Source organism: Anthonomus grandis, chromosome 9, assembly GCF_022605725.1.
Source record: "Anthonomus grandis grandis chromosome 9, icAntGran1.3, whole genome shotgun sequence".
NCBI lineage: Eukaryota > Metazoa > Arthropoda > Insecta > Coleoptera > Curculionidae > Anthonomus > Anthonomus grandis.
This window is the reverse complement of record NC_065554.1, coordinates 18,505,078-18,519,337: the sequence shown is the minus strand read 5'-3', so window position 1 is coordinate 18,519,337 and position 14,260 is coordinate 18,505,078. Positions and strand designations below refer to the sequence as shown.

Sequence of the window (14,260 nt, the reverse complement as noted above, 5' to 3'; positions counted from 1 at the left end):
ACAGGGTGTTTTAAAGTGTAGAAACCTATCAAAGTTATGTTTTTTTAAAGGAACACCCGGTATTTGCTTCTGGGGTACCTGTGGCGAACTCTTTTTAAAACGCTTTTTATTCTCCAAAAATGAGCGGATAGATTTATGTGTGGGTTAAATCGTTTTCAATCTTGCAAAGCATTTTTTAGTTTCAAAAAATATTAACACTTAATTTTTTTAAAAATTGTGTTTGCTTTTTCGAATTCAATTTAAAAAGCTCTTCCTAGGTCTATACATAACCTTTCACATTTTTATAAAAAATTTTTTTTTCAATACACGTTGGTTTTTTGCTATTTATTCAGTATATACTCACTGAATAGGTGATGACAGGTTGGCAGGTCATGTTGTTTGTAATTTATTTGTCAGTTACTTAAATGCTTTTTTAAATTTCTCGTTTGTCATAAAAATAATTTTAAAAGATACTTCTGGAACGCCTCTGATGTTCCCAATTTTTAAAATTTTTGTTATCCTGTAGTTTAGCCAAAATATTCCGTGTCGGTCCTGAATAATCCTGAAGAAAGAACACAAATGGTTAGGCGTCTGAAAGGCAACTGTGTAGCTTACAGGAGTTTTGATAAACTAAAGAAAAATAAACTTCTAGACGAAAATAAAGAAAATTTGGTAATGCGTGGTTGAGACACCTTGTAAGTCTTAACGTCAAATTTAAGCCACAACAGGCGCGATAAATATAACCCCCATCGTGAACGACTCTGCCAGGGACCCCAGGATGGCGTTGCGATTAGAATAATAGCATTTTGTCAGTGTTTTATTTTAAAAAATAACGTGATACCAAACTTTTTAATAATTAAAAGTCCTTTGCTCAGGGCCAATTTACTAACTGTACTATATTTAATCGTAAAAATACCGTTTATTGGTCAGATGAACATCCACGGCTAGTTTGTCACCAAGTTAGATTTGGATTTAACGTCTTATTAGGTATTGTGTGTACCAATGTGATTGGACCTTTTTTCACTTAAAATCCAAAAGATATTTGAACTTCTTACAAACTAACGCAGCGCAAGCTTTCGTGGAACTTCTAGTAGCCCCCCTGCAAACTTGTATTTGACTTATCACAGAATTTTTAAATAACGAATTTTCCAATAAGTCAATAGGTAACCTGGGACTAGTAAGAAGGGCTGCGAGATCCTCTGACATAACACTGCTTGATTTTTTACATGGAATTTCCCCAAATGACATTTGCTGCTATAGAAACTGTTAACAGAATTACCACAAGAATGATAAGAAAATCCCGTGAAGCAGTAATGTATGTTGTGCGTGCGAGAAGACGTCGCCTATTTGAACACGTACTTTAATCCTAAAATGTTACTTCTTTAATAATTCAATAATAATTTGAACAAATAATTAATACAAATATTACAGCCTGGCAAGCCTACCGAAATGTACCGAAATGTACCGAAATATGTTGATGCCCTTATGACGCGATACTTGTAACTCTATTAAACATAAATATAATACTATCGATTTTGTGTATTATTTTCCTTGTAATACACAAATTTTATACAAATGGAGTTTAAAGTTAAGCACTTATGTCTGCTATAGAAAAGGAAGTTGATTTTGACCGACAGGTTGCAGCGGCACTGTTCTATGACTTGACGAAAGCTTTCGGTTGTGTTAGTCACCGAATATTGTTGCGTAAGTTGGATACATTTGGTTTCAGGGGTAAGGCAGTGGAATGGTTCCGTTCATATTTGAGTGATAGAACTAAGTCTGTATGTTTTGGTTGTGCTTTCTCTACCCGGCAAACCTTGAATGAGGGTTCGGTTCTTGGCCCAATTTTATTTTTGTTTTATGTTAACGATTTTATGAGCCTAAAGATTCGGTGTTTACTTTGTTCGCGGATGATGCGGAGTGATATGGATAAGCACATCCTGGCAAAAATGTTAATAATGACCTACCTCTAATTAAAACTTGGTGCGACTCAAATAAACTTTGTTTTAATGTCTCAAAAACCAACATTATCTCGAAAATGTGACTTGGGACCAGTTTACTTAGAAAACTAGTTGTTAAGCACTACATCAGATATTAAATTCTTAGGCATTGAAATAGAAAATAAACTAAAATTTCAACAACATATTGAACAACTGGGTAGGAAACTTGCATCAAACTGCTTTGCAATTAGGATTATCTCCAATGAGTTAGATAAAGGTACGACTTAATAAAATCAATATTTTGCTTTAATTGAATCGCATTTGCGGTATGCCATATGTTTTTGGGGTTCTTGTTCTAAACACTTGATGCATACGTGATTTGTGTTTCAAAAAAAGGCAATTAGGTACATGAATAACGCCAAAGCTACCGATGCATGTAAGACTCTTTGTTGCGGACAAAATGTTAACATTGCCCTGTCTGTTTATACTTAAAACAGTATCTTTTGTATTAAAGAAATATGGTGGCAGTTTGAGTGAGGTTTGTCTTTTTATTCCACAAGGCAGATACATAGGGTGCCCATTCCCAGATCGGCTCTGGTGCATGACTGTGTTGCGTATAATAGACGTCAACTTTTTAAACATTTGTCTATCAGAATAAGACAGATTTCTTAGGTCATAGATTTAAAAGGGAAGTTAGGAAATTGCTTGTTGTAAGACCCTGTTATAATATTGAAGAATATTTTAATGATACATTTTAATGTATTTAGTTCCTACTGGTATAAGTTTGTGATTTTTTTCAACTTTAGGTTTTATCAGCACTTTATTTTATTTCATTTATTTTCATTTTGTTTTATTTTTATTTTGTGTGTATATTTAATTAATTTTTTAGTGTTTGTTCTTACCTACTTTTATTTTTTTTTGTTTTATAGAGCTTTTTTCACAACAACAAATGTTTAGAACAATAAAGCATATTTTGAATTTGAACCGAGTCAATTAACCAGAACGGCAACAACGCTTTCTTATTTTTAGGGTCGGTTTTTTATTCATCGTCCGAATTCAGCTTTATCTGTCAGTCACTACTGTCCCTTGTCAACTGTGTCAATAAACACAACTGTCACCTTGACATTTCACTCGGGGAAATCGTGAAACTTTCTAAAAAACTTATTTTCAAGAAAAATGTATTTTTTCTTATTTTTTGCCTCTCGCAAGTGAAAAATTAGCGGAAAAAGCACTATTAGATTATATTTGCATGTACGTAAGTTCGCTAAATACTATCTAGTTGCGCCTGAAAATTTTTAACCTAGTTATTTTTAGCCCATCATATTCTTGTTGATTTGGTTATTTTTTCCTTTTTAGATATCTAATATCAAGAAAAGCACGAGTGACAAGATTGTGTATGAAAAACTAGTGAATTTCACTCCAAAACCTGCAAAACACGAAACGTTAACCGACCTATTTAGGAACATACAAAAGGAACAACAAATAAAAAAGAAGGAAGATCATAAACCAAGGGAGGGCTTTAAAACAGCTGGGGAACTCCTAAAGGAAGAAAGTTTAAATGTGTTTTCTAGTGAAAAAGACATTTGTGAAAATGGTGCAGACAAAAATGATATCAAAATAACCAATACAAGTTTAAGCAAAGCATTTAAGACAGCAAATGAGCTATTAAATGAGCAACAAACTAAGGACAATCAGGTGAAAATAACTCAGTTTCTTAATAATTCAACCGAAATGAGCAAATCAGCAAACTTAACATCACTATTTGGAGATTCTGATGATGAGTTAAAAAGTGACAAGAGGAAATCCGACAATTTAGATCGAAGCAGAGATAAGTCCAGAGACAGATCGAGAGATAGATCAAGTAGCTCAAAGAAAAAGGACAGGTATGACAGACATAGAGATAGAAGTAGAAGTAGAGATAGGGTTAGGAGAGATAAGTCTCGTGACAGATCAAGGGATAGATATAAGAGAGATAGGAGTCCTGACCGAAGAAAAAAAGATAGTGACAGAAAGAGGAGGCACAGCTCGGAAAAAGAACGAGATAGAGATGATGACAGGAGGAGGAGAAAAGATGAGAGGGAAAAAGACAATCGGTAAGTAAGACATATTTAAAGTCTACCTATTTTACTATTCATGTTTTCTAATCTCTAATTTATACAAATTATTAGATAATTTGCTTATAATTGGATATCCTTAAAAATACTATTTATGAAGAGTGTAATTGAATCAATTGAAATTTACCTTAGAATTTTGGTCCTTTTTCCACTATTCTTTTTTCTTTTTTGAAGATTAATTTAGAACTTTTTGAGTTATATGAGGTTTTACTCACAGGATATAGATTTCATTTAGGAAATAATTTGATATGTATATAATTTTTGTGGGTCTTACAATTTCTAAGCTATAACCAGTTTTATCTACCAAGATCAGCAGATTTGAGCTTATTGGTATGAATTGGAAACTAAATCTGAAGAGCCTATAAAATGTATGATCTATTAACTCACCAATAAAATTAAAAAAAAGATTAAAAGATGAAACCTATTATGTTTTCTCAAAATTTAAAGAACAAAGTCTTATGTTCTTTTAAATAATACTTGTAAAAGTTGTAGGTGTAATATGAAATTGTGATTGCTTAGTTCTCTTTTTTATATGTGTTGTAAAACAAAAATTCTTTGTCTTCTTCATATTCAATAATAAAAAAGAAGGATTTTTGATTATTAATTATAATCAATGAGCCAAATAAAAAAATAAACTATGCGATTTCTGTATTTAGGAAAAAAATGCTCTTTATAGAAAAAATATGTAAACCAAAATACAAAAAACCAATACAAGGAAATTTCATTCAATACCTTGTTTATATACTCCGAAAGTTCTTAATTTATTTATTTTTACTAGGACATAAAAGGGATCATCCTACTACAAATTATAAAAAAAATTTCATTTGTAAGTACTTAAAATTAGGTAATTAAAATAAATAACTATTGAGTAACAGTAACATTTCTTATATACTATGTATGTGCATCTAAAATTTATGAGTGTATATTAATGGTTCAAGATGTTTTTAGGGTGTCCGGTAGATAATTTCTTCTCTGTGAATATTTTGTTCTCAATATTTGCCTAGATCTTCTTTGGTGTGGGTGAATTTTTATGGCATGTCTGTAAATATTAAAGAAGTTTTTAGGGTATGTAGGTATAGAAGAGTAAGGATATGTAAGCCTATGAAGTGTTGCCCGCAGGAGAGCTATAGTAATATTGGAAATGGACCAAATAGCCTTCTTTTATAAAACAAGGTTCTGGAAATTTTATAGCTTAAATATTGAAGCTTCCCTAAAAAGTTAAAAATATTTAAATACTTTTCAAGGATCTGAGAGAAGCTATTGCATTATAAAAAACACTTTATCAATAGATCTTATTGAAACCTTGTGCATCATTGGTATTCTATATTTATTATTTTTCTTTATTAATTTTAAAACACTTTTAATATACAGTAGTTGCAGAAAGTAGAGCAACTTTTAAAAAAATAAAATTTCTTGACAACTAACAAAGGAATAACAATGATATTTATCCACAATACTTTTGGTCAAGTAGGTAGTCTTAAATCAGATAAGAATTGACCTTCTAAATATTTCTGTTTATTTTTAAACTGATAAGAATTTGTGTACCTGGCAAAAAGTAGAGCAACAATTTTTTTAGAACTTACAAATTGAATAATATTAGTTTAATTCCAGCTGTTTACCGGTTGCATTAAAAGCAAAGTTAGTTTACAATGCCTAGAGGACGGCCTTTATCCGTTGATTTAAAAACACGAATTATAGACTGTCACAAAAATGGTGAAAAACGAATCAATATTGCAAGAAGGTTTAGTTTGAATAAATCTATAGTATCACGAATAATTTCACGTTATGTGAAGCATGGACATGTTTTACCTAGAAAAAAAACAGGAAGACCAAGAAAAACCGATAAATATCAAGATAAACAAATTTTGAAAATATCTCAGAGTGATCCATTTTTGGGTTCAAGTAAAATAAAGCAGTGTTTATCAGAAGAATTATGCGTTCAGGTATCTTCAAGGACAATAAGAAGTATTATGCGAGGCCAAATTATTTGCAAGACGTCCAGCAAAAAAGCCCTTATCTGCAAAAAACAGACGATCCCGTCTTCTTTTTGCTCGATCTCATTTGTACTGGACAATTAATGACTGGAAAAAGATAATATTCAGCGACGAATCAAAGTTTAATTTGTTTCAAAGTGATGGAATAGCATATGTTCGACGTCCTGCAAACCAAAGGTTAAATCCCAGATACACTTGTCCAACAGTAAAACATCAGTTATGGTGTGGGGCTGCTTTTCCGGTTTCGGAATGGGGCCACTTCATAAAATTAATGGGATAATGGATATATTTATGTACAAAGATATTCTGGAAAATGAAATGGTTCCATATGCAGATGAGAAAATGCCCCTTGGGCACATTTTTCAGCAGGACAATGATCCAAAGCATTCTTCTAAATATGTAAAGGCTTGGTTTAGACAGCAATATATTCAAGTAATGGACGGGCCAAGTCAATCACCAGATTTAAACCCCATCGAGAACCTATGGGAAATTTTGGATAGGAAAATAAGGGGGAAAACTTACAAAAATAAGGACGAATTGTTCAATGCATTACACGAAGCTTGTATTAATATGGACCCAGTAATAATTTCTAGGTTACTGCAATCTATGCGCCACCGTTGTGAGGAAGTTATCAAAAATGATGGATATTTTACAAAATACTAAAATTGTAATTGTATTTCAGTTTTTACGAAAAGAAAAACATCAATTCTTAAAAAGTTGCTCTACTTTTTTCCGCCCCAGAATTAATTTTTGTACATAAAAAATATAAACAAAGAATATTAAGTTAAGTTCTTGATAGATTTATAATGCTTAGATCTTATTGGTATTATATTTCCAATATGATTGTATTTTCTTACTAAATAAAATAGATGTGTTTAAAATAAAGAAGTTGCTCTACTTTCTGCCACTACTGTATAGTTGTCTTATTATAAAAATATTGATTTCCTGAGAATGTAAGTCTGGTGAATATTTTTTTTTACAAACTTTAACCACATATTTTTGTGTGATACTAAGAAATTGGATGACACATACATTGTATATACCCTCCATCCATACATCGAAATAGATTCCACCAATGATTAATAGAGCATTTTACGTTAATTTCTAGAGAGAATTTAAAAATAGTTTTTTGAATTTTTCAACATACTATACCTGACTTTCATATTTTAAGTCCAAAATTACTCCTAGATATTCAACAGATTTCACTGCATTTATTCCAACAATAATAAATGTACCATTAACATAATATAAACATTGATACTCAATTTTAGGCACTGTCTGTAAAACTGGACCAAACCCATCCCCTGTGGTACCCCAATCTGAACATTGCATATTTTACTAAAAGCATTATTTATCTTGACTTTCTGTGGTTTTTTTGCTAAATAGGACTTAAAGAGTCATATACAGTACCACTGATTCCAAATTTTTTTAATTTTTTCAATAAGATTGGATAAGATCCCATATCAAGAGCACAAGCAAGACCAATAAAAATACCCAAGGTTTCATATTTATGTTCGAAGTTATTATTGTTATTGTATCTTCTGTACTCAACCTGGAGCAAAAACCATATTGAGAACTTAGTTTTATGCATTTTTCAAAAAGCCTGGAGAAACAACTTTTTATAGCTATTGGTCTTTAGTTGGTCTATCACCTGTTTTATAGACGAACAATGGAAGCTTTTTTCAATATATTGGGGAAGGTTTTTTTTTATCATTCCATTTATTATTAATCATTACGTTAAGTAATGTAATGGTTTAGTATAGGTTTAGTTTATAAACTTTTGATTATCTTTTAATATCTTGGGTGAGATATTGTCTGACCAGCTGACAAGTTATTCTTTAGAGAATTTATTACAAATACAAGTACGTTTTCTGATAATGGATTGAAAAATTGCTTACATGAAAACTGATCACTTTACTCATTTAAGTTATTCTTTATTTCTAGAAAATCAAAAGAAAATGGCAATAGCGGCAGTAAAAATGGCCGCCTAGAAGTGACCTTTAACTCAGAAACTGAGATGTTAGAATTAACCCCCACAACGCAAGCCAAACGGCGAAAACCCACTGAAAACCAGGAGGAGCAACAGAACATCGAAAAAGACCACAAAAACGTCGAAAGATTATACGATGAAATCCTGGAGCTTGAAGAGGGCGAAATCGACGAGACCACCCAAAATGAACCGGTAAATTCACCGCCTTCGCCGACCCCATCGCCATCGCCAAGGCACGAAGTCGATATGGAAATCGATCGTGGAGAATCTGATGATGATCAAAAAGAGAAGAATGGCATTCCCGCTAATTTAAGCCAGTTAAGTTCTTCGATTTTGATAGATAGCAAAATACCCGATTTGATAGCGCGTTTAACGGAGAAACTCGAGGGAACTTCAAAAATCGAAGTACCAAATGTCTCTCATTCAACACCACCGGTCCAATTACCGACGCCCGTGCCCGCCGAGGTAGTGGACCCACCAAAAACTGAACTGAAAATCAATGATGTCAGTGTTTCGAAGCAAAACGGTGAGAGCAGCAGTAGCGGGAAATCGGAAGTGAAAAAGCCAAAAGGAAGACTGAAGAAGACGGAAATCGGTCTGTTGGTGGTGAAACTGTTGACTCCAGCTTATGTTGATAAGAGGTTCGAGTCTAGGGAAGTGTTTAAGGTTATGGCGAGGAAAATATCGCATTCGCTCGCAGATAAAGGTAAATAATTTATGTTTTATTTACTTATAGCCTTATTAACATTACACTCATTTTTAATGGTTAAAGCACGTTATCGATTGCATTTTTCAGGTCGTTTATAAGAATTTGCCTAAAAAAAATACATTTATTTCCATCAGGTTTGTTACCCAATTACAGAAAAGAACTTGATTTGAAAAAAGAAAGGAGAATCAATAAAAATATATATATCCTGCATATGCAAAGCAGGACATAAAGTAACAAAATATATGTGTATAAAAATGGGAAATAAAAATGCAAAACATTCTATGTACTTAAACAGATTATGGTGTCCCAGATAAAATGATATACATGGGGATTTCGTAAACGGTAAGAGGTATAGTTTCGGTTAAATGGGGAAAAAGTTCTGCTGTTCCAAGCCCAATCAAATGCGATTTTAAGATCTGCGATAAATACAGGCGTTTTCAAAAGATTAGGTTTTTAGATAACCTGCAATATCGTCGCCATCTTAAATTCGATTTTAATAAAATTTGGTAGAATAAAAAGACCTTTAAAATAATCACTTGATCTCCACTCCTATTTAAGATTTTGCGGGTGGTTGCAACCCCCGCCAAGGGGTTGAATGTATAAAAAAAAATTTGTCTCTCTAAAATCAAAAATCGACGGGTCCAAGCATTTTTGACAATTTTTAAAAAATGGGCTCCAAACATTGCTGAACTACGTTTCGAACGAAAGTTCCAAAAGCATCAACGATTTGCTATAGATCTTTTATTCTACGATCCTGAAACAGTATTACTCCGGGAATATGTGAAATTCCTCTCTTATTCTGGACATAGTTCCTTGAATATCATGTAGAAGGATAAATTTTGTATAATCCACATAATTTGATAGAAAACCAGAGAACTATGAGCGTTATAAAATTTACTTTAATTGAAAAAATTAGGCATGATAGTAATCATATCAAATATCATTAAATCACCTGCTTATACATTTTGTTTGAAGCGATGTTCTGAAACATTTGTTTGCCACAACACATGATGTGTAAAAAGTTCAAATCAGTTCAAATGTTGGTTTGTAAAAATACCTTTATTAAACCAAATTTGGCATAATTTTTTATTGTTAATATATTCATGTATTTAGCCCTGTTTAATATTTATCACTTTATTATAAAACATTGAAGTGATTAAAATTCCCATTTAATAACATTATAGTAACTATATTATATACGGCCACATCTCGGTGTTCAAAATTTGTTGACATTTCATTAAATTTATTCACTAGGATGTAAAATTATTTAGTATTTTTGGAATGTTGAATTTGTTTTCTTCGCTAATAGGAAAATTGCATATTACTCAGGTGTAAAATTCCCCTATTACATACTTATATATAAATAAATAACTATTCTTGAATACCAAGAAAAACATTCTATAACTTATTGGTTTCTATTGTGTGGATATTACATAAGTGTCATGCATTTTTAGGTTTCTATTTATTGCAGTAAAAAAATATATATTAGTGACTTTTTCATTTTGACCACAGTTGATCTGCACCAAAAAGTTGTTCCATTTTGGCACACCTTTTTTACCACAATCTACAGGGAGTCCCAAACAATTTTCTACAGAATCTCGTTTTGGGCCAAATTGAATCAAAATATGCTTTATTGTTTTTCAATCTTAGAAATAAAGCAAAAAAAAAACAGATATTAAATAACAGTTAAAAAGTTAAGGATATAGTTAAAAAGAAACAATCATATATAACTAATATTAAATTAAAAAAAAAAAAACAATATTTACATAAAATGTAAAAGCCCCGAAAAAAAATCTATATACAGTATCGGACAAAAATAGAGCGACGATACAGTTTTTTTCTTTTATTAAAAAAGCAAAAACGCAAGAAGAATTAAAATTCAATACAACAAATACACTCATTAATAAACATATATTTATTACATAACATACCAAAATTCTTCTGTATAAACAAGGTCATAAAAAGAAAAAGAAAAGATAAATATTTCTATACGACAAAAATTAAGCGACGCTTACAATAAAAATAAAAGAAAACATTATCAGATTGCGCCCTTAACATTTAGTCCACAAGCCTTTATTTGCGATTACTTGGCGGCACCTTTGAGGCATGAAAGAAATTAAATTATCAATTATTTATCAATATTTTTCCATATATTTTTAATTTATTCAAAAATGTACTCTTTGTTTTTATAGGTTTTACTTCTAAGTTGCCTATCCACAATTTCCCACAGGTTTTCGATCGGGTTAAGATCGGGCGATTGGGCTGGCCATTTAAGAATGGCTATTTTATTTTCTTTAAACCATTCTTTTATACATTTTGCTGTATATTTTGGATCATTGTCGTGTTGGAAAACAAAACGTAGTGGCATATTCCATTCCGCATAAGGTAGCATGACATTTTCAAGGATATATTTATACTTAAACCTATCCATAATGCCCTCAATTTGGTAAATTGGTCCCATTTCATAGCCAGAGAAACAACCCCACACTAACGCGTTGCCACCTCCATGTTTTACAGTACCTTGGACATTCTTTGGGTCAAGTCTTTTACCTGCAATACGACGAACATATTGAACACCATCACTTTTATACAAATTAAACTTTGACTCATCACTAAAAAGTACTTTTTTCCATTGCTCTGGTGTCCAGTGAGCATGTTGTCCTGCAAATAAAAGACGTGCTTTAATATCTTCTTACTAAGAAGCGGTTTTTTGGCAGGTTTGCATGCTTTTAAGTCTGCTTTAACTAGTCTGCGCTGTATCGTTCGAGAGGAAATATTAGAGCGCCCAGCTTCAGCCAGAATTTGCTTTGCTGACAGAAAAGGATTTGCCTGGCAGATCCTTTTAATTTTTCTATCCATTTTTTTTGAAGTTTTTCTCGGTTTACCCGTCTGTTTTCGGTTAACTACTTTTCCTCTAATTCGATAGTTCTGAATGGTCCTCGACACAATAGATTTTGAAACCCTTAGTTCTTGTTTTATTACGTGTTGTGGTGTTCCCATCTTATACGATGCAATAATTCTTTCTTTAAGATCAATAGAAAAACTTTTACCACGAGGCATTTTTAAACAAAATATAGATTTGATACCGACCAAAACCGATATTTATCTACTAATGGTATGAACAATTTCGATCAAGTCGCTTTATTTTTGTCCATGAAAAAATGCATTAAAACATACAACAATTTACTAATCTCTTGCTATTCATCACAAGAGGCAAAGAATGTTTAAATACGATTAACAAAGGTATGTACTGATACTACAAAATTGTGCCTAATTATACGAGGTACAGTCACAAAGTTTTTTAGGAATATTATAGCGTCGCTTAATTTTTGTCCGATACTGTAACTGATCTAGGCAGTAATATGCTTTTTTAATTAATAAACTTTTTAACAGAAGGGCTAAACTTCTTGCTACTACTTATGACTGCATTCCATAATTATGCATTTTAATGCCCTCATATATAATTAATTATGGTTTAAGGGTATTCTTTTAGGTGCATAGATGTAGATTGGCAGTATTATATCTTGTTGAATATATTTTGGGCTCATTATCACTCGCATGTTCATGAACCATATCAACCGTCATCAGTATGAAAATACAAGTTGATGTGAGTATTCCCTACCTCAAAAATAGTGGCCTACAGTGGTCTCTAAAGCCTGCTGCACATAAATATCTCATAACACGCTTCTGCAAGACGAAAAGTGATTGAATTAGAATTTGACTAGCGAAACCCCAAAATTGAATCCCATATTTTAAGTGGGACTCTACTAGGGCAAAGTAAACACTTCTAGCCACGTCGCTACTAACCTTAATGCAACGAACACTAACATGTGCTATGAACATTGGCTCAAAAGAGATTATATAACTAAACTTTACAATAAATGAAACCTTGAAAATAGAAAACGTCGCCATATTATGACTGATAAAAAATATTATTATATTTTGAAAAAATGCCTGAAACACAGTTCATCTATGGAGCTAGATGTGAAAGGAACAGCGCGTTTTTTTGTCAGGATTTTAAATTTGAATGGTTTTTTATATAAAGGCATCCACTCTCTATTAACTATTTAAACTAATTAAGAAAATGGATACAGGGGAGTGGGATAAACGTTAATTATGCTTGGCCTCCAAGAAGATTCGACCATTAAAGGAAAACTTAAATTTTTTTTCTATACATTTTATTAGTATACAAGCACAAACCATCAACTCTGCAATAATTTCTAAATTAATAATAAAGTGTTTACCTTAGATCGAATATAATGCATAAAGTATTAATCAAATTTCCTTTGTTTTGTCTCCTTTGTTTTCAAAGTAGAATTCCCAGAAAAAGTGCTTCTCATTTTATTCTCCAAGCATAATTAGTCACTAAAAGTAACAAATAGTGACGTTTCTATAGGATTCACTTATGCAAACTTGTCGGATTTTAATGTTGAGTAACATAATAATTCATTTTTTTGAATTTAATAAAAATTTAAATTGCATTATTTGCATTTATATTCATTTATAAAGAACCCACTTCATTAGATTCTTTTCTGCAAGGAACCAACCCAAAGTAAATAATAAGATCTTTCGTAAAAATCTCCTAAATCTCTTTGAAATATATGTATAATTTTACTGAGAACCAAACGATGTTATGATACAGAGTGTCCTATATAAAATAGTAAAGTTGAGTATTGCCAAAGGAAAATTGAACATACTCTATATGTAGAATGCCTTTATATTCATATAATACACTTTGTAGATTCTGAGATAAGCTTGTTTCCAGATACATCAAAAAAGCAATATGGATCTTCTGGGTATTAACGAAACCTTATTTTAAATTTATATAACTGCCAACTTATTTTAAGAATATTTAGGCACAAAATTTTTATATTCTTTTACTTTTAGATGAGGACGACATCAAGGAATACGTCAAAAGATTCCTGAATCGAAACCTGGAAATCACCTCTAAGACACCAATATAGTTTACGGTTATTTACTTAAGTGACTATCGTAGATCTGTAATAATAATTTAGGGATATTATTATTGTCAATCGTGATTGCCTAAGGTTATGTTCCTCAATATGATTGATTTTTAAAATTGAATTTTATACACAATATAGTGTAAACTATTATTTAAAAATAACTTTTCCACATGTTTTAAAAAAAATAGCTCAAATTTAATTTTCAAAGAGGCATGATTTAATTTTGTGGTTGAAACGAATTGAAAATATGTATATAGAGTGAAGTGATATAGGTAGCGTGAATTTTGGGGTTATAGTTGTATTACATATTTTAAAGCATATTTATATAACAGTATATATAGAGTGTATTTCAGACTATCTTACCTTTTTTTGTAAATACAATATCTATTTAAGTTAGCACATGAGGATTTAGAGGAGCTATTTTAATTTAAGTACTTTGTTTTAGGGCTTTATTTTGTCAGGTTTTTTTTTGTATATAGTGATTTGTTTGCTGTTAAAATATACATTTAATAATATAATGCAATATTTGTTTTAATAGGTAAGTAACAATAATTAGACAGTTATCAAGAA

General features: G+C 31.3%; 1 protein-coding gene across 1 annotated transcript in view; it reads left to right on the top strand.

Moving 5' to 3' along the window:
- LOC126740456 (ATP-dependent DNA helicase Q5-like) overlaps window positions 1-14,260 on the top strand; it is a 30,042-nt gene extending 15,782 nt beyond the window's left edge. Inside the window, exons 10-12 of the mRNA XM_050446487.1 lie at window positions 3,276-4,012; window positions 7,972-8,723; window positions 13,614-14,260. Coding sequence (XP_050302444.1) covers window positions 3,276-4,012; window positions 7,972-8,723; window positions 13,614-13,690 — 1,566 coding nt within the window. The 3' untranslated portion in view covers window positions 13,691-14,260. The remainder of the gene's footprint in view (window positions 1-3,275; window positions 4,013-7,971; window positions 8,724-13,613) is intronic.